Source organism: Hipposideros armiger, unplaced genomic scaffold, assembly GCF_001890085.2.
Source record: "Hipposideros armiger isolate ML-2016 unplaced genomic scaffold, ASM189008v1 scaffold_316, whole genome shotgun sequence".
In the NCBI taxonomy this organism is placed as follows: Eukaryota; Metazoa; Chordata; class Mammalia; order Chiroptera; family Hipposideridae; genus Hipposideros; species Hipposideros armiger.
In genome coordinates, this window is record NW_017731666.1 from 1,110,652 (window position 1) to 1,130,891 (window position 20,240).

At 51.0% G+C, this 20,240-nt stretch overlaps 2 protein-coding genes across 6 annotated transcripts in view; both read left to right on the forward strand.

Annotated features, from left to right (window-relative positions):
- The window catches only part of NOL9 (nucleolar protein 9), an 18,165-nt gene extending 10,124 nt beyond the window's left edge, over positions 1–8,041 (forward strand). The window contains exons 7-12 of one of the 5 annotated variants that reach the window (XR_002126004.1): positions 2,136–2,297; positions 2,502–2,799; positions 3,162–3,273; positions 5,001–5,178; positions 5,801–5,958; positions 6,171–6,574. Coding sequence is in view for 2 of the 5 variants with exons in the window: in XM_019660400.1 (XP_019515945.1) it covers positions 2,136–2,297; positions 2,502–2,799; positions 3,162–3,273; positions 5,001–5,178; positions 6,480–6,613; positions 7,264–7,413 (1,034 nt within the window). In the remaining 3 variants the exon portion in view is untranslated. Of the gene's footprint in view, positions 1–2,135; positions 2,298–2,501; positions 2,800–3,161; positions 3,274–5,000; positions 5,179–5,800; positions 6,614–7,263 lie in introns of those variants that run through there. The other 4 variants (XR_002126005.1, XR_002126006.1, XM_019660400.1 and 1 more) reach the window with 4 other exon arrangements.
- A 3,500-nt stretch (positions 8,042–11,541) lies between these two features.
- The window catches only part of PLEKHG5 (pleckstrin homology and RhoGEF domain containing G5), a 45,706-nt gene continuing 37,007 nt past the window's right edge, over positions 11,542–20,240 (forward strand). Inside the window, exon 1 of the mRNA XM_019660411.1 lies at positions 11,542–12,129. Coding sequence (XP_019515956.1) covers positions 12,063–12,129 — 67 coding nt within the window. The 5' untranslated portion in view covers positions 11,542–12,062. The remainder of the gene's footprint in view (positions 12,130–20,240) is intronic.

Genomic DNA, 20,240 nt, shown 5'->3' on the forward strand with positions numbered 1-20,240 from the left:
CCTCATATGTGGGATCCGAACTGGGGCCTTCTGGTGTCCCAGGCCAGCTCTTAACCAACGCGCCACTCTGCCAGCCCTGATTTTTTTTTTATTTAAAGATTTTTATTGGGGAAAGGGAATAGACAGCTGTTGTCCTTCAATCTTAGTTGTTGAGGGCGCAGCTAGCTCAGCTCCAAGTCTAGTTGCCATCTGTCTGCCCGTTGGCAGCTCACGGCTGCTCTGCTCAAGGTGCCGTGTTCAATCTTAGTTGCAGGTGAGCATAGCCCACCATCCCATGCGGGAGTTGAACCACATGCTCTCACCAACTGTGCCTCCTGCCACATGTTGGCAGCTCAGCGGCAGCTCAGCTTGGGGTGCAGCGTCACTGGCCCATGTGGAATTCGAACCGGCAACCCTGTTGCTCAGAGCTCACACTCTTAACCAAATGAGCCACTCGGCCGGCCCAAACATAACTGATTTTTGTGTGTTGATCTTATACCCTGACACTTCGCTGAATTTCTTTATGAGCTCTACTGGCTTTGTTGCAAACTCTTTGGGATTTTTTTATATATAGGATCATGTCAGCTGCAAATAGAGAATTTTACCTCTTCCTTTGCTATTTGGATGCCTTTTATTTCCTTTTCTTGTCTAATAGCTCTGGCTAGGACCTCTAGTACAATGTTGAACAGAAGGAAACATTCTTCTTGTGTCTGATCTTAGAAGGAAAACATCCAGTTTTGCACCATTGAGTATGATATTAGCTGTGGGTTTTTCATAGTCTCCCTTTGTCAGGTTCAAGAAGTTGCCTTCTAGGGCCAGCCGAGTGGCACGTTGGTTAGGAGTTGGCTTGGGATGCCAGTTCTGAGCAGCAGGGCCCTGGTTCGGATCCACATGAGGGCCAGTGACGCTGCGCCCTCTACAGCTAAGATGGTGAACAACAGCTCGACCTGGAGCTGGGCTGCTGCAGTGGGCTGCCGTGAGCTACCGTGAGTGGCTGGCAGCCAACGTGAGCGGACGGCAGGCAGCATGAGCTGCCAAGAGCCGCCATGAGCAGCTGTCCAATGGTCGGCGAGCGACTACCTTACCGGGAAAGAGCAATGATAATTCCAACATGGGCTAGTGAAGCGACGTCCTCCACAACTAGACTAAAGAACAAAAGGACAGCAACTTGTCTGTTCCCCTCCCCAAATTGCCCAATAAATTCTAAAAAAAAGAAAAAAAAAAAAGTTGCCTTCTGTTCCTGGTTTGTGGAATGATTTTATCTAGAAAAGATGTTGGATTTTGTCAAATGCTTTTTCTGTGTGTGTTGAGATAATTGTGTGTTTTTTGTTTAGTTTACTTTTAAAAGAAGCAGATGGTATATTAAGTTGCTAGGAATGTTAGGGATTTAACAGACTTTTTGTCAGTAAGAATTCTTCAAACATTTGCATTGTTTTAACAGCTTTACCAAAAATAATTGTTTAGGCTTAGCTCTTTACCTTGTTTCATTGTTCCCTTTTGTTTGTTGGTTGGTTTTTAAATTTTCTCTAGTCCATTTAATTTTTTTCCTTTTAAAACAATTTTTTTATTGCGGAACAGTGTGTTTTTTCCAGGACCCATCAGCTCCACGTCCAGTCGCCATTTTCACTCTAGCTGCAGGGGGTGCAGCCCACCATCCCATGCAGGAATCCAACCGGCATCCTTGTTAAGAGCACGCGCTTTAACCATCTAAGCCATTGGCCGCTCCCTTTTTTTTTTTTAAACCCTTAATATTTCAGTGGGTATTTCTAAAAACAAGAACGTTCTGCTACATAATTAATATAGCCACCAAAGTCAGGGTAGCAACATTGGTGCAGCACTGTTACTCGAATTTTGTCCATTATCCCAATCATCTGTATAGGCCCAGTGTATCGTTATAAATCTTTAGTCTCCTTCAATCTGGGACGGCTCCTCTAGCTTTTCTTATCTTTTATGCCCTTGACAACGTTGAAGAGCACATTTATAGAATGTCTCTCATGATTAGCCTTAGAAATGATGCCGTAGTTCCAGAAAGTAGAATGCATTTCATCCTGGAGGTAGGATGGTCTCAGATTCCTGAGGATTTTGGCTGGTGATGATGGCTGACCTCGCCACCTTTTAAATAGTCATGGATTGATTGCTCTTATCTCTCTTCTTAGGACCACCTTTCACCCACCAGAGGACACCGCAGAAAATGGTTTATTATGGGAAACCTGCTTGTAAAAATGACTACGAGAATTACATTGAGATAATAAAGTATGTGTTCAGCTCCTACAAGAGAGAGTCCCCACTTATCGTCAACACAATGGGTTGGGTGACAGGTAAGCCCACAGAGGTACATCTGGCAGGACAGGCCGGGCAGTGTAAATAAGATTCTGGCTTTTAGGCATTAGTACTGGAGCCGTTTTTAGAAGATTTCTTCTTATTGATCATTTCTTTGTCTCAGAATAAGTATCCTAGTTCCTTGTAGGTAGATGTTGTGGTTTTTGATGCTCTAACTGCCATTGTCATCTCCTTCCTCACAGACAAAGGGCTTTTGCTTCTCATCGACCTGATCCGACTGCTGTCTCCCAGCCACGTCGTTCAGTTCACTTCTGGCCGAAGTAAATACATGCCAAACCTCACCCCCAACTATGTAGACGACACGGACGGCCTGTACACGAAGAGCAGGTTCAAAATCAGAAACCGAGGCTTCTGTCTGCCAGAATTTGCAGAGTATTTTGAGTTTGCTGATGAAGAAAAAGAGAGTCCAGCTTTCTTTTCTGGACATAAACTGCTATGTGTCCAGTCGGACTTTGCATTTAGAAAAACTCCAAGAAATAGGTAAACAAACCATCTTGGTTCAAGAACGAGGTGTTCTTCATCTTAACAAGACCTTCTGTCCTCAGTTCTTTAGAAGGAATAAGTCCTCAGTTTTCTCAGATCTGTCCCAGCTGTGAATGAAGGAGATCAGTTATTGTCCCACAGGAGCAATCCGGAAGGGGCCTCCTGCTCTGGCTGCCAGGAGCTCTGACTAGGAGGAGTCTTCCCGCTTCCTGTTTTCCCACCGGGTTTATAGAAAGTCAGGGTCTCCAGATATGAAGGTGTGACTAGAACCTGTGTGATGGCAGATGCACTCTGTTCTCAGTGGGAGGTGGACCTATAAGGTTAAATCTCTCCTCACCTCATTCTGATTTGCTTTGCAGAGACTCACATAACAAAATTCTCCGTGACTTGGCGGTCTTGGGTTACCTTGGCCAGCTGCATCCCCCAGTGCCGAAACCACTTTATCCCTTACAAGGTCTGACACCCTATCAGGTAACCTGAGCCCATGGCTGGGATCATCTTTATTTTGTTTACTTAGCAAACATTTCTGTGGCTTCCTGTGTGCCAAGTGCTCCTCTACACACTGTATAACTCTGCTCATTTAATCCTCAGAACAAGCCAATGGTTTAGGTCCTATAACTGTCCCTGTTTCACAGGAGGAAGCTGAGTAACCCAGCGGAAGTGACGGCTGGCATCAGACTCGGGCAGTCTGCCTCCAGGGTCCTGCTTTTAACCACTGTGCCATGCTGGGCTGGGCTGGGCACGACTGTGGGTCCACGCTGGTTAAGAATGTTCTGCCAAACCCCAGAGGTGGCCCTGGGATTAAACCCAGGCCATCTGGCTCCAACACTTCTGCTCCCTAGCTGTGTGCGATTTGGATTGTCATCAGTAGAACGGGCAGTGCCAGACCTCGTGGAACGGCTCTGCAGATGGTCACAGTGGTACCTGGCCCCCCGGAGAGCACTCTGAAAGCATGTCATGGTATTGTCAAAAGTAGATTCTAGCACCAGAGTATTTATTTACATCTTGGGATCTAAGCTTTTAATTACTTGGGATTGGAACCACCTTTATATTAGAATTCCGGATGATGAAAATAAAACAGCAACAGGTAGCATTTCATAAGTGCTGACTACTGTGCCCTGTTCCAAGCCTGTGTTTACTCCTTTACTCACAACGGCTGTGTTATTCTCCCCATTGTACAAATGATAGAACTGAGGCCAGGGACATTGAGTCAGCTGGCCCGGAGGGCTGTAGTAAATGTCTGGGCTGGGGCTGGAGTCCAGGCGCCCTGTCTCCAGAGCCCGAGCCTTTACCTGCTGTATGGCCTGCAGCACCGAGCCCTCGCTGTGTGCCAGGCACTCTGCTCAGCATGTTGTGTGGGATGGCTTGGTGACCTCACAGCAGCCCTGTGAGGGCGATGCTGGTATAGCCTCTCTGTAGCCTGGAAAACGGCATTCGGTGGAGACGGGCCTGAGGTCACGCACGTGGATCCAGACAGCGAGGTCGTGTTTCCCAAGCCTGCTGGTGAGATGCTCCAGGCCTTCGAGTCGCCTCCACCAGAGAATCTTGGGCAGTTTGTTTAATGGAGTTGTGCTCACTTAGAGAAGCTCATAACTGGATTAAAACATACCTTCCAGTAATTTAAACTGCCTTTTGTTGTTTCAAATTTGTTTCTGAAATCTAAGCATTGTAATACGGGTAACAAAATACTGTTCGACTTTTAAGAGTTAGGAGTTACCCAGAAAGTTACATGTTCAAGGTAGTTACTTGTCCTGTGCTCCAGGAGTGCGACCCGGTTTTCTTAATTCAGTACGTTTCATTAGGGAGTAAAGGGAGCTTCTCTCACTGAACGGACTCTGACTTGCTTACATTAGGAGACCTCTCGGTGATTGGGGTTTTCCCAGTCCCCCTCGACTGTAACTCATTAAGGGTCATCTCCAAACCTGTGTCTAAGTGTCCCTTTCGAAAAGAATGTTCAGGCGTGAGGTTTAGGTGTCCAGCGGGTGTTGACAGTCTACAAGAACTTGGTGTAAATTTCTTAGGCTCTCTGTATTAAATCGGTGAAACAGTAACGGCATGTGGGGGCGTTCTCCCATTCTGTTGAGATATTTTTCAGCAGGCAGTTCAGCAGACAGAACTTTAGATAACTGGTTCATCAGCTGATAAAAATTGCGTCTTTCAAGTAGAATTCATAGAGGAAGATGCACATTCTGTTCCAGGTCCCTTTCAACGCCGTCGCACTTCGCATCACCCACGCTGATGTCGCTCCTACCCACGTGCTGTACGCTGTGAATGCCAGCTGGGTGGGTCTTTGCAGGATCCTGGATGATGTCAGAGGGCATGCACGTGGGCCCATCCTGCTTGCCCAGACTCCAATCTGCGACTGTCTGGGGTTTGGTGAGTGAGAGCAAAGCATGGCTGCAGCCCCGAAATTGATCCACTTCTTCAGCTGTAGACGGCTGGTCTTGACCTCATAGCTATCGCAGTTGGAGTGGTCAGAGAGCATCTGTCTGTAGTATGGTGGGCCTCAGGCTGGAGGTCAGGAAGGGAGCAGCTTTCTCTGCTTCTCCTGCGAGCTCTTCTAAATCTAGGATTCCTAAGGGACTGGGCACGGCCGTGTCACTCAGCAGGCTTTCTCTAGGCCATCTCACCCACTGCTGGGGCTCAAAAATCCATCCTGCTGACTCCCCATAGGATCCCTCCAGCCCACGCATGCGTCTTGAGCCCCAAGCCCGTGTTATCTGTGCACTTCTCTGTTTGGCTATCCCACTGGTATCTAGGACTTAGGTCCAAAAGTGGGGTCCTGATGGGTCCATACGCCCTGATGTTCTCCCCAAGTCCCCTCCTCCCACCCCACACCATCTCCTGCTCCCTTGGGTCCTTCGAATGGTCCTTCAAAGATTCGCTCTGGTGTTCGGGACACTTTCTTGCCTTCATTTTCCACATCCAACCCACTCGCAGGTCAGGTAGCTTCAGTTTTTAAAATACGTCAGGCCACTCCATCTCATCTGCTTACCAGGCCGGTCTGAGCGCCATCGTTTCTGTATCGGACACGAGAATCTTCTTAAGCAGAGTCTCCACACTCAGGAGTGATCTGAGTGCAGACGATGATGTCACATCCTGGCGTGTCCTGTAGCGCAGGTCCAGCATCTGGACTGGGTCCTGCAGTGCCAGCAGGTTTGTCCCTGCCTCCTTCACCAAGCCCAACTCATGTGATTGTCCCCTTGGCTCACTGAGCTCGATAAATGTCAGTGAATGTTTCTGGAGGGTACTGGACCAATGTGACCCAAAATTAGCAAAATCCTTAAATAATTAAATACACGTTTCTGATTTACACAATACTGTACTTGTGAAAAGCGTTTCCACAGGAATTGTGTCACTTCACACAGACCATACAGAGGAATTGGTGACGGGAAAGACCGAGCCATCCCTGTGTCCCCACTGGGGGCTTTTTCCCTGGCCCGTGCGCGCCTTAGGTGAGACAGTCGAGGACTTTTGCATAAAGACCACTCTGGGGCCTCACGGCTGAATGAGAAGGTACCAAGTCTCAAATGTTCACATACTCCGTGTCTTGGTACTTTGTATTTTCAAAGCAAAACCTAGTTGAAATCGAAACTCTCATTTGAAAAGCCAATCTGCAATTTGGGGTGGTGGAGAGGTTTGATATCTTCCAGAAAGGGTGATTTGTGTGTCTTCAGGAATCTGTAGAGGAGTTGACGTGGAGAAGAGGCTTTACCACATCCTCACCCCTGTGCCCCCGGAGGAGCTGAGAAACGTGAATTGCCTGCTGGTCGGAGCCATTTCTGTCCCACACTGTGTCCTGAAGAACCAGGTGCGTATGGCTCCCAGGGACAGCCCTGGAGGTAGACGGTCGTGTACCTAGTAGAGAGAGAGGAAACTGGGGCAAGAGTCATGGAACAGGTTATTGTTTGGGAAACTTACACTTTGTCATAGAGAATGAATGAGGCAAGGTGGAGTGTCAGGCAGGGAGAATGAGGCAAGGCCGTGAGTCGCCATCACTCATGGTCAGGAACCCAGTGGGAGACAGTTATCCCAGGAGGAGGTTGTGGGAGAAGTGAGCAGAGGCAGCCTCCCCAGGATTACCCCTTCCTGAGGACGGTCTTCGGGTGCACCCGTGGGAAGGTCATGTTGGCCAAGGGCACCCATGTGGCCCCAGAGCCAACCTGCATGGCCTGGGAGTGGCCTGGGAGGCGGTGTGTGTTCCTCCGCCCTCTTGTCTGACAGAGAAACACCCGCCCTCACCTACTCGCATGCTGCTTGGTGTGTTGAATTGGACAGAAAGGAGGCAGTCCTACCTTTGTGCCTGAGCTAGTGCGTCAAGTGGGCCATTGGAAGGGACGGGAGCCAAGGGTCTGAAGGGTGAGAGGACGCCACGCCGACTCAACTTCTGACACTGTCTTCTGGGGAAAAAGATTTGGCTGCATTTGGAGTGTTGCCACGTATTCTCTGTTTCTATTTCAGCGTGGGCCCGAAGGGATGATACCTTACATCACAACAGATTATAATTTAAAACTTCCTGGAGCTACAGGGAAAATTGGAACAAGAGAAACTGAGGAAACATGTAAAGAGAAACTACACCTAAGACCTAAATTCTATCGAAAAAGAAACTGATGTTTTTAATAAGGGAAGGAACTTTTGTACCAGAAAGCTTGACTTTGTCTCCAGCCTGACAGCAGCAGATGGCACCCTCGTGGAAGTGTTTATAGTAAATTTAAGTCCCTTCTTAAAGCTACGTGACCCAAAGTTTTGCCTTAGTCTGCTGTTTGATTAGTCATACTTGATGTTATATTTTTTAAAGGGAAAAAACATCAGGGAAAAGGTACTCCATTAAAACAGAAAGGATACAGTCGATTCCTTAAAAAGTTCTTTGAGGACGTGGTTGTTGGAATCTGGATAAAAATGGGGAGACGGGGGCCATAAAAATGTACCCAGGAGGCAGGAAGGCTGGCCAGCGGAGTTGTAAGTCTAACAGGATGTGGAGACACGTCTTGGTTGGTCCTCGCCCAGTGATGTCAGACTGGGGTGGGAGACCCCAACGGTGGGTCGTTCTCATCCCCTGATCATGTGATGTTACCCACGTTCACTTCCATTCCTATGGGCTAAGTGTTAAAGGTCATGTTTGGGCTTTAAATTTAGTCAAGGTTTAATAGAAGAAAGTTTGGAGTCCTTTACTTTTTTTTTATTTTTTTAAAGATTTTACTGGGGAATTGGGGAAGCAGAACAGACAAGTTGCTTTCCTTTTTTTTTGTTGTTGTTCTTCAGTCTAGTTGTGGAGGATGTCACTTCACTGGCCCATGTTGGTGTTATGATCATTGTGCTCTTCCCGGCTGAGGCAGTCGCTCGCTGACCATTGGACGGCGGCTCACAGCAGCTCACGAAAGTGCACACCAGCTGCAGGCCGGCCCCACCGCTGCTTAAGCCATTGCTGGCGACTCATGGCAGCCCAGCTCCAGGTCGAGCTGTTGTTCACCATCTTAGCTGTAGAGGGTGCAGCGTCACTGGCCCGCATCACTGGATCCGAACCGGGGCCCTGCTGCTCAGAGCGGGCATTGGTTAAGCCAACTCTTCACCAACGTGCCACTTGGCCAGCTGACCTTTATTTTTTTTTAAATCTGATGGGTTTATGCTGAAAAAATTGCTCTCAAATCCAGGAAGCCTCCCCTGGGGCCTCTTTAAAACTAGATTTGTCCTAATTGACTTTTCATCTGGAATTGAAGACATACCCTGGGCTGAGCCGGAAACCTGGCTAGTGGAAGAAGGACTGGCAGAGCAGTTCTCCTGAAAAAGGTCTGTTCTTGCCCTTGAGTGGCTGGACCTGAACTTGTACCTGTGGACAAGTGTGCCATTTAGCACTTTCTCGTAGGGGTGCCTGAGGCTGGTGATAACACCATTCTCCCGGATGGCTTTGGGAAAAAACAATGGAAATCTGTTCGTCTTTTCCCTGGCATTCATGACTCCCAGATCCTCCATGGTTGGAAACGGTTTTGGGAAATCAGTCTGGGTTGTATCATTTCTGCATCTGAGATGGGGAGATAGTTCCTGAGGCAGCAGCTCAGACTGGTACTGTGAATGGCAGCTTCCCAGGAGATCATGTTGAAGGCTGGTTATGAAGATGTGGGTTTTAACATCTACATTCATTTAAAGTATGTTGTAGATTCACAGACTTACAGATTCACACAGGACCCCTTGTCACCCTCCAGGGTGAGTTTGATACCCTAGAGACCACTTAATGTCCAACTTCTTAGTTGCCTCTTATTTATATCTAAATTTAGCTCATACTTGTTTTTCTGTCTTGGCCTTGCAAAGGATTCTAACAGACAATCCGCCACTGTCAACTTTTTGTTTCCTTCCTCAGTTCCTGTATCTTTATAATAATATTCACTATAGGTCATTAGCAGCAAGTCTCAGAATGAAAGTACTGCCCTGTCATTTGCATTTTCATTAAATCCAGGCTTGCCTTTTGCCTGATTTCCTGCAGGCCTTTAAGGATGGTCTTCAGTCCTCAGCCCTGAAGAAAACAAACGTCACCACTAGAGGGAACTGTCAGCCATTGGTCAGATGGCCAGACGGGCTACAGTTAGCCAAAGCCTGTATTGGCCTTTCTCAGGGGATTGATTCAGAGATCCTGGTCACGTGGCTCTGTGGTCCACTCCAGGTGTGCTGGTGAGAGGGCAGCATGCCATTCACCGTGCATGTCTGTTTGATCCTCAGCATCAATGGTTTTGTCTGTTATTTCTATAATCGTGGTTCAGGGTGAGCAGTAAGGAACTCTCTCTGCATTGGAGCTATTCTTCATCATTGGTGTGTGTGATTTCCTAAGTGGTACATGTTTATTTTAAGAAAATTAAAGAACTATATGACCTAGAATGTGAAAACCCTTAGTCGCCAATTTTGTGATTCTTTAAAGTCAGTTCTTTCAAAGAGATCCTTTTATAAAAGGTAGATATGAAAATAAATGACAAGGTTCTCAAATTCAGAGGGTCATTTTATTTTGTAAACAGGCAGTTCGGTTGCTCCCTCCTCTCCTCCATTAGCCTTGGGGGGCAGGGATCAGTGACCCTGAGACCCTGGCCTGGGAACTGAAGGTTTGAGAAAAGGGAGAGGGACAGTGGAGCTGGCCCTTCAGGTGCTCTGGATGATAATTTTCAAGAAATCAGAATCTGACAGCGGCCTGGGGGAGAGGACAGCAGGGCGGTGAGGCCCCCACCTCCTCCCCTGGGACTCCTTTGATGGGTGGTTACTTACGCACCCGTGAGCATGGGGTGCCTTTTGTTGTACCAGATGGTGAACGTTTTCAAAATTGTCTGATTGGTAGATTTTTTTTCCATTTTATTTTTTTTTAGATTTAGATGTGACAGTGTGATGGCTTTGTTAGAGCTCTGAGTTCAGATCCTGGCCGGGTCGCTGGCTAGGGAGACATTGGCCGAGCCTGTTCCCTTTAAGGTGGGGTGGGAGCTCTTCCCACAGGGCCCCTGTGTGGGTTGTGCCTGAGGCCTGGCTGTCGGGCAGATCAGTAACGCCCAGTGTGCAGCCAGTGTCCGGTGAGACTAACCTCCTGGAAGGCGGGGACCAAGACTGTATTCCTCAGTCATGTTGGGACCAAGCAGAATCTAAATGTGTGAATCAGAAACCATCTTATCTGTCCTGCCTCCAGGCAGGTTCACCTTAAAAGCATTCTTCCACGGGGAGTATGGCGGTTCCAAGGAAGTAGGCTCCAGGGTTCCCGCTGGTTACCCATCCCTTGGAGTGTTTCCTAAACCTCCACTTAATGCTTTTCAACTTGTATGAACAGTTCCCACATGTAGAAAATGATCCGTAAGTCCACCACCACCTAGATAATCGCTAGTAATGTGATGCTGTCTTGTCTGGTAAACATTTTTTAAACCGTGTGTGTGGTTATTTTACAAAATTGGTGTCCTGCTGTATGTATGGTGTTCTATCCAGCTCTTCTCAATTAACATAACTCTGTATCATTAAATATTTTTGAGAACATGAATTTGTTTAATTTCATTAGACCATTTTATTCCAGAAAATTATTTCAGTGCTTAGGAGAAATAATGGCAGAAACAGTGGGGAAAATAAAACCTTGGAAGGGGGTTAGTGGAACCTGGGCGCCGCAGCAGGGCAAACGGGAAACCCCGGCAGCCTGCGCCTTCTGCCGCTTCAGTACTGAGTGCAGTGGCAGGTTTTATTCTAAACTTTCTGTTTGGGCCTAAGTATGTAAGTAGAGGTTGCTATATTCTTTCTGGACTGTCTTTTGAGAGTATTAGAAGAAGAAATTTTGCTTTCAGAGAAGTTCAAATTAAGAAAGAAAAAATTCTGGGGGTCTGTGCCTGTAGCTGCATCTCGGCCCGTGTGGGCTCAGCTCTGGTCCTCACTCCCAGGGTTGGGCCTGGCCGAGGAAATGAGACTTGGCTGATAAGCGGAGTGCAAACAGTGGCTAAAATAAATATGGGGGCCCTCTGTGCCGTAAGGGGAAGAAGCCACATGATGCTCGGGGCTTCTGTGGAAAGGCTTTGCCAGGAAAAGAGTGGGGCAGAGGGTGGGCTGCAGGGTGCAGCCTGCGAAGCTGCACTGGAATGGAGGGGCAGCAGATCCAATTTGGAAATGCTGGGAGCTGAGTAAGCAAACAGCTCAGCCGGCAGACAGTGTGTTGGGCTGGGAAGCCAAGGGTTGCCATGGTGATTGGCCGTGGGGCTTAGCAGACTGTGGCTTGGGTTTTTCTAATGCTTTGGAGCCCAGTTTGCCTGTGAATGTCTGCCGGGCAGGGAGAAGCCACCAAACATTCAGGCCTCCCTCCTTGCCAAGGAGTCCATCTGAAGGGCTGCTGCTGGCTGTTGGGACTGCAGAGACGAGGGTCTCCGTGGCATCGCTTTCCTGGAAAGGAGGGAAGGCAGCTGCCCAGGCGGCCAGCAGTGTGAGAAGTCTGTTCCAGGGAGCGAATGGGTACTTGGGAATGGAAAATCCAAGGGGAGAAAACCACCAGCAAGGAAACGCAGTGCAAACCGCGGCCACGAAGTCCATACGTTAAAATATACAGCGCCCAGGGGGCCTGCGTCGGAGGGAAGCGAATTGGCTGGACTGAGAGCTCCGTGGTTTTCTGTGCAGACGGATTCGGCTGGAGAAGCTAAGATTGGGGCTGAGCCTGGGAGAAGCCCTCCAGTGTTGGGGCTGCAGCTGGGCAGAGGGACAGAGACCAGTGGCTCTAGCCCGCGGCTGGAGGGCCAGGCAAGGTGCCCCCGCCCCCTCAGAGGTCAAGCATGAATTCAGTCCTGACAAAGTACGGCTCTCCCCCTCGCAGCTGGCTCAGCTTTCGTCCGGGAACCAGTGAGTCTGTTTCCTTTTTTTTTTTTTCTTTTTTTGTCCAGAAAGGAGGGTTGACGACACTGAGTGAGGAGTGAGATTTTGGGGGCCTTGAAGGGGCCCCTAAGACTCTGTGCTTGCTGAGTTAATCCAGGCCCTGGAAGAACCCCTCCTGCAGGCGGGCGCTTTTCCTTATTGACCTGTGAGATAATGAACAGAGCAAAAAAAGGTCAGGGTCCCTGCCCGGTGAGGTTTAGCCCTCAGGCCTGGTTCATGGGCACAGATAACATCGTGTCCTCTGAGCAGGTAGAGCAGGGACGCTTTCTGTTTCAGCCATCCAACCCCGAAAGAAGAAAGCAAGATCCATGCTTAAGAATTGCTCTGGGGGCGGACAACTGGTTACTTCCGAAACGGGCTGGGATGGCTTCTGGTGCGTGGTGGGGTGGGAGGACGCCCCAAGACCCTGCAAATTGTCACATTCTGTACACGAAGGTTGTGTCCCCATTGAAACGATGGTCTGGGACAGGTTCCCAGCTTCGCCGTTGTAGCTCTTTCAAGAAAGGCCATGGAATTCCTTCTAAACCATCAATATTTTTAAGTTCGCCCTGCCATATGCCATGATGTATTTTGGGAGTAGAGGGGTCAGGAACAGTGCGTGGAGTTAGCCAGCTTTCCAGCGCCCCAGAATCAGCCTTGGCTGGAAATACCCTATCCCTGGCCAAAGAGGAGTGGCCTGGGGGCATGTTGGCCACTGACCTCTCTGCTCAAGTACGCACCCCTATTTTCACCTTTATCTGCACCCCTACCCGTGGTGGCCCGAGACAGATCTCTGAAGCAGACAGTGAGTCAACAGAGAATTCCTCAGCGCCCACCTAGGCCGCCCCCCCATCATTGCAGGGTCACCTCCTTCCAGGAACGGTCTGCTCACTCCATAAGCAGCGCTTACCTAGCGCGCTGGGCTCCCTGCTAGGAGTGAGCAGGGGACAAAATGGACGTGTGCTGTCCATCCACCCCAGCGGGTCTATCACCTTCATGCATGAGCCCCCAGTGACTGACATCCGGTGAACTCCAGGTCCGTCACTGCTTGCTCACTGAAGGGGAGGTCGCTTCCGGGCACAGGTGGAATGAGGGTTACAGGGATTCAGGAGTGTCCCCCGATCACACCTGCCACATGGATGGCAGAGAACAGCCACCTGTTCTGCTTCAGCTGACTGTGCCTTGAAGCCCTTGATTCATTTGACAAGTGTGAATGTGTCTAGAAGGCCCATCCTTCTAGAAGCTTACATTAGTGACAAGGGCGCGTCAAGGTAATTTGACAGGTATTAAAATGCAGTGATTGTGGGGCGGTGAGCTCATACCTAAGAGGTTCCTCTTAGAAAACCAGTATTAGGGATTTTCTGAAGAAGTTATGTCCCCTAAAGGATAAAGTGAAGTCAGCTGGATAAAAAGTCGGGCTGGGAGAGTGGGGGACGAGTGGGGTGTAGGCCATTTCAGGAAGAGAGAATGACAGGAGCTAGAACGAGCGGTTTGTGCAGCGTGACTGGGACGTCCAAGGGGACGGCGGAGGGATGGCTGTGGTGGGGGGTGCCGTGGACAAGGGAGCGGCTGGTAGAGCATCTTACAGAATCCAGGTTGCTTCCTTGGGACAATGAGAATTGAAGCAGGGTAGGCAGCATGGTTGGCCTTGCATTTTAGGAAAATCTTTATTGAGAGCAGTTTGGAGGGCGGGGACAGGAAGCTGGAGGAGAGTGTGTCGCCTAAGGGGCCAAGAGTCAGGAGGCTGTGGAGATAATGCAGGTGACAGGTGGTCGTACCAGCCCTCCATAAGCATATAAGTAGGTCAAAATATATACACACACATCTGTGCACTCTCAGCTCTGCTTATCCAAGTAATACAGTTTCAGTATAAAAGGTTCAAACAGGACATAAATAACGAAATATAAGGCCTCTGATTTTCTATTAGTTCCAGGTGTATTTCAGATTTTTTTTCTCTGAATATACACACAAATATACATACCTACATATGTGTGTATATGTAAAAAATTTTTGAAATGGTAGAAAATCTGCAGTTTTGCAATAGTTGTTTTCAATTAATATTATATTCTGGGCATTTTAAAAAATGCCAATGCATAAAAATCTACCTCATTCTTTCTAATGGCTTTGTGACATGTGTGGATATACCTTAATTTTTAAACTGGCCCTCTATGAGTGCGCAAGTGGGGTTTCCAGTTTTTCACTCTTGTGAATGATGCCTGTGAAAGGGTATCTGTGGAATAAAGTCCTCGGAGTGGACTTGCTGTCACCCAGAAAGCCACGTATTCTCCCAGCAGGATGGTGTTTCGGCCACTCGCATGCTCTCTAGTCATCATCTTCCTCGAGCCTGTCCCTGACAAGAGGGTGGGTGGCTGGGCAGGTGTCCCCTTACAGGCATTCCTCCTGTTTGTCCACTCCCATTACTGAAATGCTGTGGCTCTTGGCCGAGGTTCTGGGACAGCTGCAGCCTCTGACATCATGCCTCTAGGACTTCCGAGGGCGGAGGGCCTACGGGGCACACCACGCATAATTCTCTTGCTCATTAGTTTTTCTTCTTCTAAGGACCCTCTTATGTAATAAGTTTTCAACAGCAAAGATGACGGAGGAAAGCTACCTCTGTTGAATCAGAGCTCTCCTACATACTAGCTGTGCGACCTTAGGAAAATCACCAGCTTCCTGAGATTCAGTTTCATTATCTTTAAAGCAGAGATAATCATAGTGTCTACCACTCAGTGTTATTGTGATCAGAGGAGGTGGCGTTTGGGTTTCTGTCTCACAATTCCAGCATCTCAAGTTTTCGTGGGTGTGTTTCTGTTGGTTTTCCATTGTGGGGTCTTATTTACTTGTGTGTCTAGATATCTTGGTGTGTTGGATGTTGTATTTTATAAATGTTATTTGCAAGGAACACTTGAGACCTAGGACGACAGAAGATTTTCAGGCGCTTCTGCCATATGCCTGGAGGCGCTACAGTCAGGGAAGACCTTAGTTCAAATTCAAGTCTGAGGTTCCCGGGACTCTGAGCTTATCCCCCTGACCCAATAGGGCCATTAAAAGTGAAGCTTGGGCGGCTGGTTAGCTCAGTTGGTTAGAGCACACTGCTCATAACACCAAGGTTGCTGGTTCGATCCCCACATGGGCCACTGAGCTGCGCCCTCCACAACTAGATTGCAACAACTACTTGACTTGGAGCTGACAGGCCCTGGAAAAACACACTGTTCCCCAATTAAAAAACAAAATGTTTAGGGGCCGGCTGAGTGGCTCAGTTGGTTAAGAGCTCGCTCAAGAGTTTGAGCTCTGAGCAACAGCGGTTCGAGTCAGCCCGAGCTGAGCAGCCGCTGAGCTGCCAACAGGTGGCAGGATGGCTCAGCTAAAAAAAAAAAAAAAAAAAAAAAAAACCAAAATGTTTAAAAATAAAAAGTGAAGCTGAGTCTTCCAACCCTTCAGAACACATAAGCACTTTGAAGGCAAAACCATCTGAATGTACCTCCCTAGATCCTCCTCTTCTGCCTTTTAGCTGGTTTGACGTTTCTAAGATATAAACTTGTTTTTCTTCATCTTCTTTGGCTGTCCCAAGCGGGAAAGTTGGTCTCACTGACCTAGTCCACCACTGTGGGACGCAGAGTCCCCACTGAAGGACCCAACTGTCCGAAGCATTTAGCACGTTCTTTCTGTAGCTGGTGTATTCGAAACTATGGTGCGTTTTGAACGCACAAGAAACTGTCACTTCTGTGATAGTAGCCTTTTAATAGCACTCAGAATAAAAGCCAAAGTCCTTGCAGGCCCTTATGGGACCTAATGCCCTGTCACCTCACTGATGTCATGTCCTTCCCATTGTTTGCCCTGCTCCAGCCACACTGGCTTCCTTGAGGTTCCCTCGATAGGGTGACCAACTCATCCTGGTTTGAAAACTGAAAGTCCGGTGTCCTAGGAATCCTTTCAGTCTGGGGCAAACTGGAACAGTTGGTGACATTAGCTCAAACGGAAAATGGGCCCCAGGCCCCAGGGCCTTTGCACTTGCTGCCTTCTTAGCCTTAGATGCTCTTCCCCAGATAACTGTATGGCTTGCTCCCTCACATCATTCCAGTCTACTCAAATGACCTTCCTCAGGGAGGGAGTATCCAAAATAACGTGCACGTGCATGCACAAAGAGTCACTCTCTGTCCATTACCTGCTTTATTTTTCTTGAGATACAAATGAATGGGACCCAGGCAGGACCTCGAGGACCAGTGTCTGCTACAAGGCCAAGCCCCAGCAGCTGCCCTGCCCGGAAACGGCCTCTGCAGGCTAGGCCTGCATCCTGGGTTTGAGGAAGGAGAAGCTGTAGGCCTCCATGGGCCAACGGAGAGAGAAAGCTGTCTGATGCAGCCCGGGTCTCTGCTGGGATGTCAAAGGGGACAGTAACGATAGTCTCCAACCGTCGTGATTGGTATTCCAACAATGAGCTAGGTATTTTGAAATCCCAGCTGTGCTGGAAGCCTGGCCTGTCTCTTCTGTGGTCAGGAGTCTGGCCTAGAAGCCTTTGTTCCTTGGACAGACTTGGCCCTCAAGAAGGTCCAGCCTCTCGGCCTGTCTGGCCAGGTTTAAAAGTCCGCAGTGGCCAGAGGCCGGCAGGAAGGTTGGAATGTGGCCATCGGGCTGCAACCACAGGCAGCACGGGGGAAGCAGCCTGCATTTCTTCCTCTCCCCCTCCCCAGGCTGGGGAAACCCTGGCACCCAGCTGACAGAGCACCTGGGTCTAGTGGGGGGTCTCAGCTCCTCCCCATGGGTGACCAGATCTGACCCCAGGCTAAGCGTCCAGGCCTGTGGGCTTCCCTCTGAGCAGCGATCCTTCTTGGAGGCCAGGGAGCGCTGCCACCTTTACCTCAGCCTGGGGCGAGCCCAGCTAGACCAAGCCTTGAGGCATTCAGAAGTCAGCCTCTGCGAGACATAGTTGGTCGTGAATTGATCCAAGTTCAAGTCCACTGGCGTTCCCCTGGCACCTGCTCTGGGCCAGGCTAGGCTGAGGTCTGCATCCGGGGGGGAAATGAAGCCAGTCGTTGCCCTCAAGGAGCTCCCAGTCTAGATGGAGCCGAGACACCAGCGCTCCAGCGTGTCATCTATAACACAGCCAGGACACAGGGCGGCCTGGCCCTGGTGGCTGGGGGACGGCACCACCCATCCGCCAGGAGCAGTGGCTGGTGGTGGCTCTGAAAGCGTCTGAACGGTCATGCTAGGGAAGATGGCAGGTTTTTAGTCAAAGCAGTGACATTTTCAGATTTGCACTGCATTCTTGTTGTGATTGTAAGCCATTGGTCACGGAGCCCCAACCAGGAACAGTGACCATCGTTGTCCCCCCCCGACCCCCAACCCCTGCGAGTGTGAGGGCGCTTTTCCCAATCAACTTATTAAATCCCCGCAGCAACCCTTTGCGGTAGCCCAGTGAGGTAGTACCCCCGCCGTATAGATGAGGGAACTGAGGCCCAGAGAGGCTAAGCGGCTTGCCCGAGGTGACACAGCTGGCAGGAGCTGGAGCTGGGATCCGAATCCAGGTGCCAGGCTGCCTTTTGGAGGCAGACTTACGAAGGGCAACAGGGAAGCAGGGGCCCAGACAGGGCAGTGGGGGCCTGGGCTGGGGCCAGGGCATCCTGGAGGCAGAGCTTAGCATGGCATGGACAGCTGGTCCATGGCCAGCCCAGCCCAGGCTGCGCTTGTCCCCAGGCTGTGGTGGGCAGATGGGTGGGTGACGATAGTCAGGTCTAACGCTGGACAGCAACAGGACCGCCCATCTTATCGCCTCTAGGGAGACACCTGGGTCTGAGGGGTCTGCTGTCTGGCTGTCCCCTTCACACTCAGGGGAGCCCACTTTCCTGAGGCCCGTGGACAGTGGGCTTAAAGGTCAGGGAGGCTTGTTCAAGACTGAAGGGCTCCCAGAGTCCTGAGGTAGGAGCATTTCTGGGGAAGGGAGGATCCCAGGACTCAGGTCACCTGGGATGGGCCCACCCGAGCCCACGTGCTCAGCTCAGGGCGCTGAGCAGCTACGAGCAGGAAGGGCCATTGACTGGACCATGGCGGCACGTGGGGCTTAAATATCTTGGCTGTGGGGGGAGCAGCGGGTAGCACAGAGGGTGGCGGGGAGACTGGCCCAGCCCCGCTCCCGCCTCCTGGCTGACCTGGGCAGGTCTCTCGTCCCCTAGCTTCAGCTTCCTGTGCTGTAAGATGGGGGTCATCGTAACAGTGACAGGGTCATTAGGAAAATTAAAGGAGCTCCACCTCAGCGGCTCTTGGTCCAGGGCTTGGCACTCAGGAGGACTTGGCAATGGTAGTATCTCTACTGTGTGCCCCGTCCGAAGCTGGAGAAAGAGGACTGCGGGTCCCTCTGCTTCTGAGGGGAAAAGAGCAGCACAGACTCCCCTGTCCTGGCCACAGGGGCCCAGCCCCATCTGTGCCCGGCACTGTCTCCCCAGGCTGTGGTGCTGGGCCACGCACATTCACACCCAGTGCTGGGGCAGCCTGGCTGTGGGGGTGCTTCTGACCAGCAGCCTGCTGCGCCCACGCTGGGGACAGAGCAGAAACCCACTGCTGGGTCCTGCCGCCTTGGCCTGGCCTCCACAAGTCCCTACGGGTTGGAGAAACGGCCTTGTGGGCAGCACAGCCGCCCCCTGCATGGTGACTGCAGCCTGCTCTGGGGGGCGATGGGCTACTGTAGCCGTGGGCTGTGAGGAGGTGTCTGGGGAGAGGCCCCCAGGCTGGGACCTGGTTGAGACTCAAGATTCGGGCTGGCTCCAGGCTAGGTGGCTGTGGCCCAGAGTTGTACCAGCACCTCCCAAATTCATGGACCCGCAGGCAGCTGAGGCTTCAGGCCCACGTGTCCAGTGTTTGGAATGGTTTGCTCTGCAGGGAAGGGTCTGTGTCGCCAGGCCCCACTGTTCACCCCTACTGCAGGTGCCAGCCCTGGGCGCACCACCCACTGGCCGGGGATTGGCTTTCACCCCAACCCTAGGCCCGCCACCAGGGGCCACCAGGAGGCTGTGGTCCTGGAGGGTCCTTGGGTGGTACCCCAGGCAGGTGGGAGCAGATTCTTCTCATTATCTGGAGTTGGGGGTCTGGTGGGAGGGGGGTGGTCAGTGGGACACATCTCCTCTCAGGCTTGGCCAGTAGGCAGATGCTGGCGAGCTGGAGGGCGGGGGGAGGACTAGTGCCCAACCCCTCCAGGTTATATAACAGGCCGCTGGCTGGCTGGCTGGCTGGCTGGATCTACTGCAGCCTGACCTGGGAGCACTGCACAGCCCACCCCAGGAGGCTGCTTCTCACGCGAGGTGGGCAGCTGGCACTGACCACAGTCTGGCAGCACCAGCTCTGTCCGCAGCCATCCCCCACCCACACAGCTCCTGGGCTGCCCTGGGGGTCCAGAGAGGCCTCTCCAAACGTCAGAGAGAAAGAAAGGATGTGGTCACCTGCTTTTGGGAGGCTCGGGGGACTACAGAGGGTCATGGTAAACCTTGCCTGGGGGGGGGGAAGCCCGTTGGCAGACTGCAAGGACCCCCCAAGTCTTCATCCCCAGGGGCAAGCACCTGCTCTCTGCCAGGCTCCCTGCTGAGCCCCCTGTGGAAAGGACCTCATGGCGACAACACAGCGTGGGGCTTTCTCCTTAGCCAATTTCACAGATGTGGAATCGGAGGCTTCCGGCTAGTGAGGCCGAGCCAGGACCCTGAACCAGTCCTACCCCTTCGGGGTTGGCCCCCAGGATGCTGCAGGGCCCCACATGGGTGGGTGAGAGGGGAAGGGCATCTGGGGGCTCAGGCAGGGCAGGTGCCATCAGGGCCAAGGTCTCTGGCGGCCATGACTTGCTGGGAGACAGCCATGGGGGTTAACGGCCAGTTCAGGCCACCTGCTCCTCTTCCCCTTTTGTCCCCTTACTCAGCACGTGGCCTCTCAGGGCTCTGCCTCCAGCCCTCACGGGCACTTCTGCTCTCAAGGAAATAGCTGACATTTGCAGAGGCCTGGCACCCTCCTCTTGTCCAAGGCCCTTACCAGGTCCCGGCTGAGGCAGAGCCAGCCGATAGAAGCTTGGCGTTGGGATGAGAGGCCAGTCTCTGGGGTCTCCCTGCCCCAAGGGGTATCCC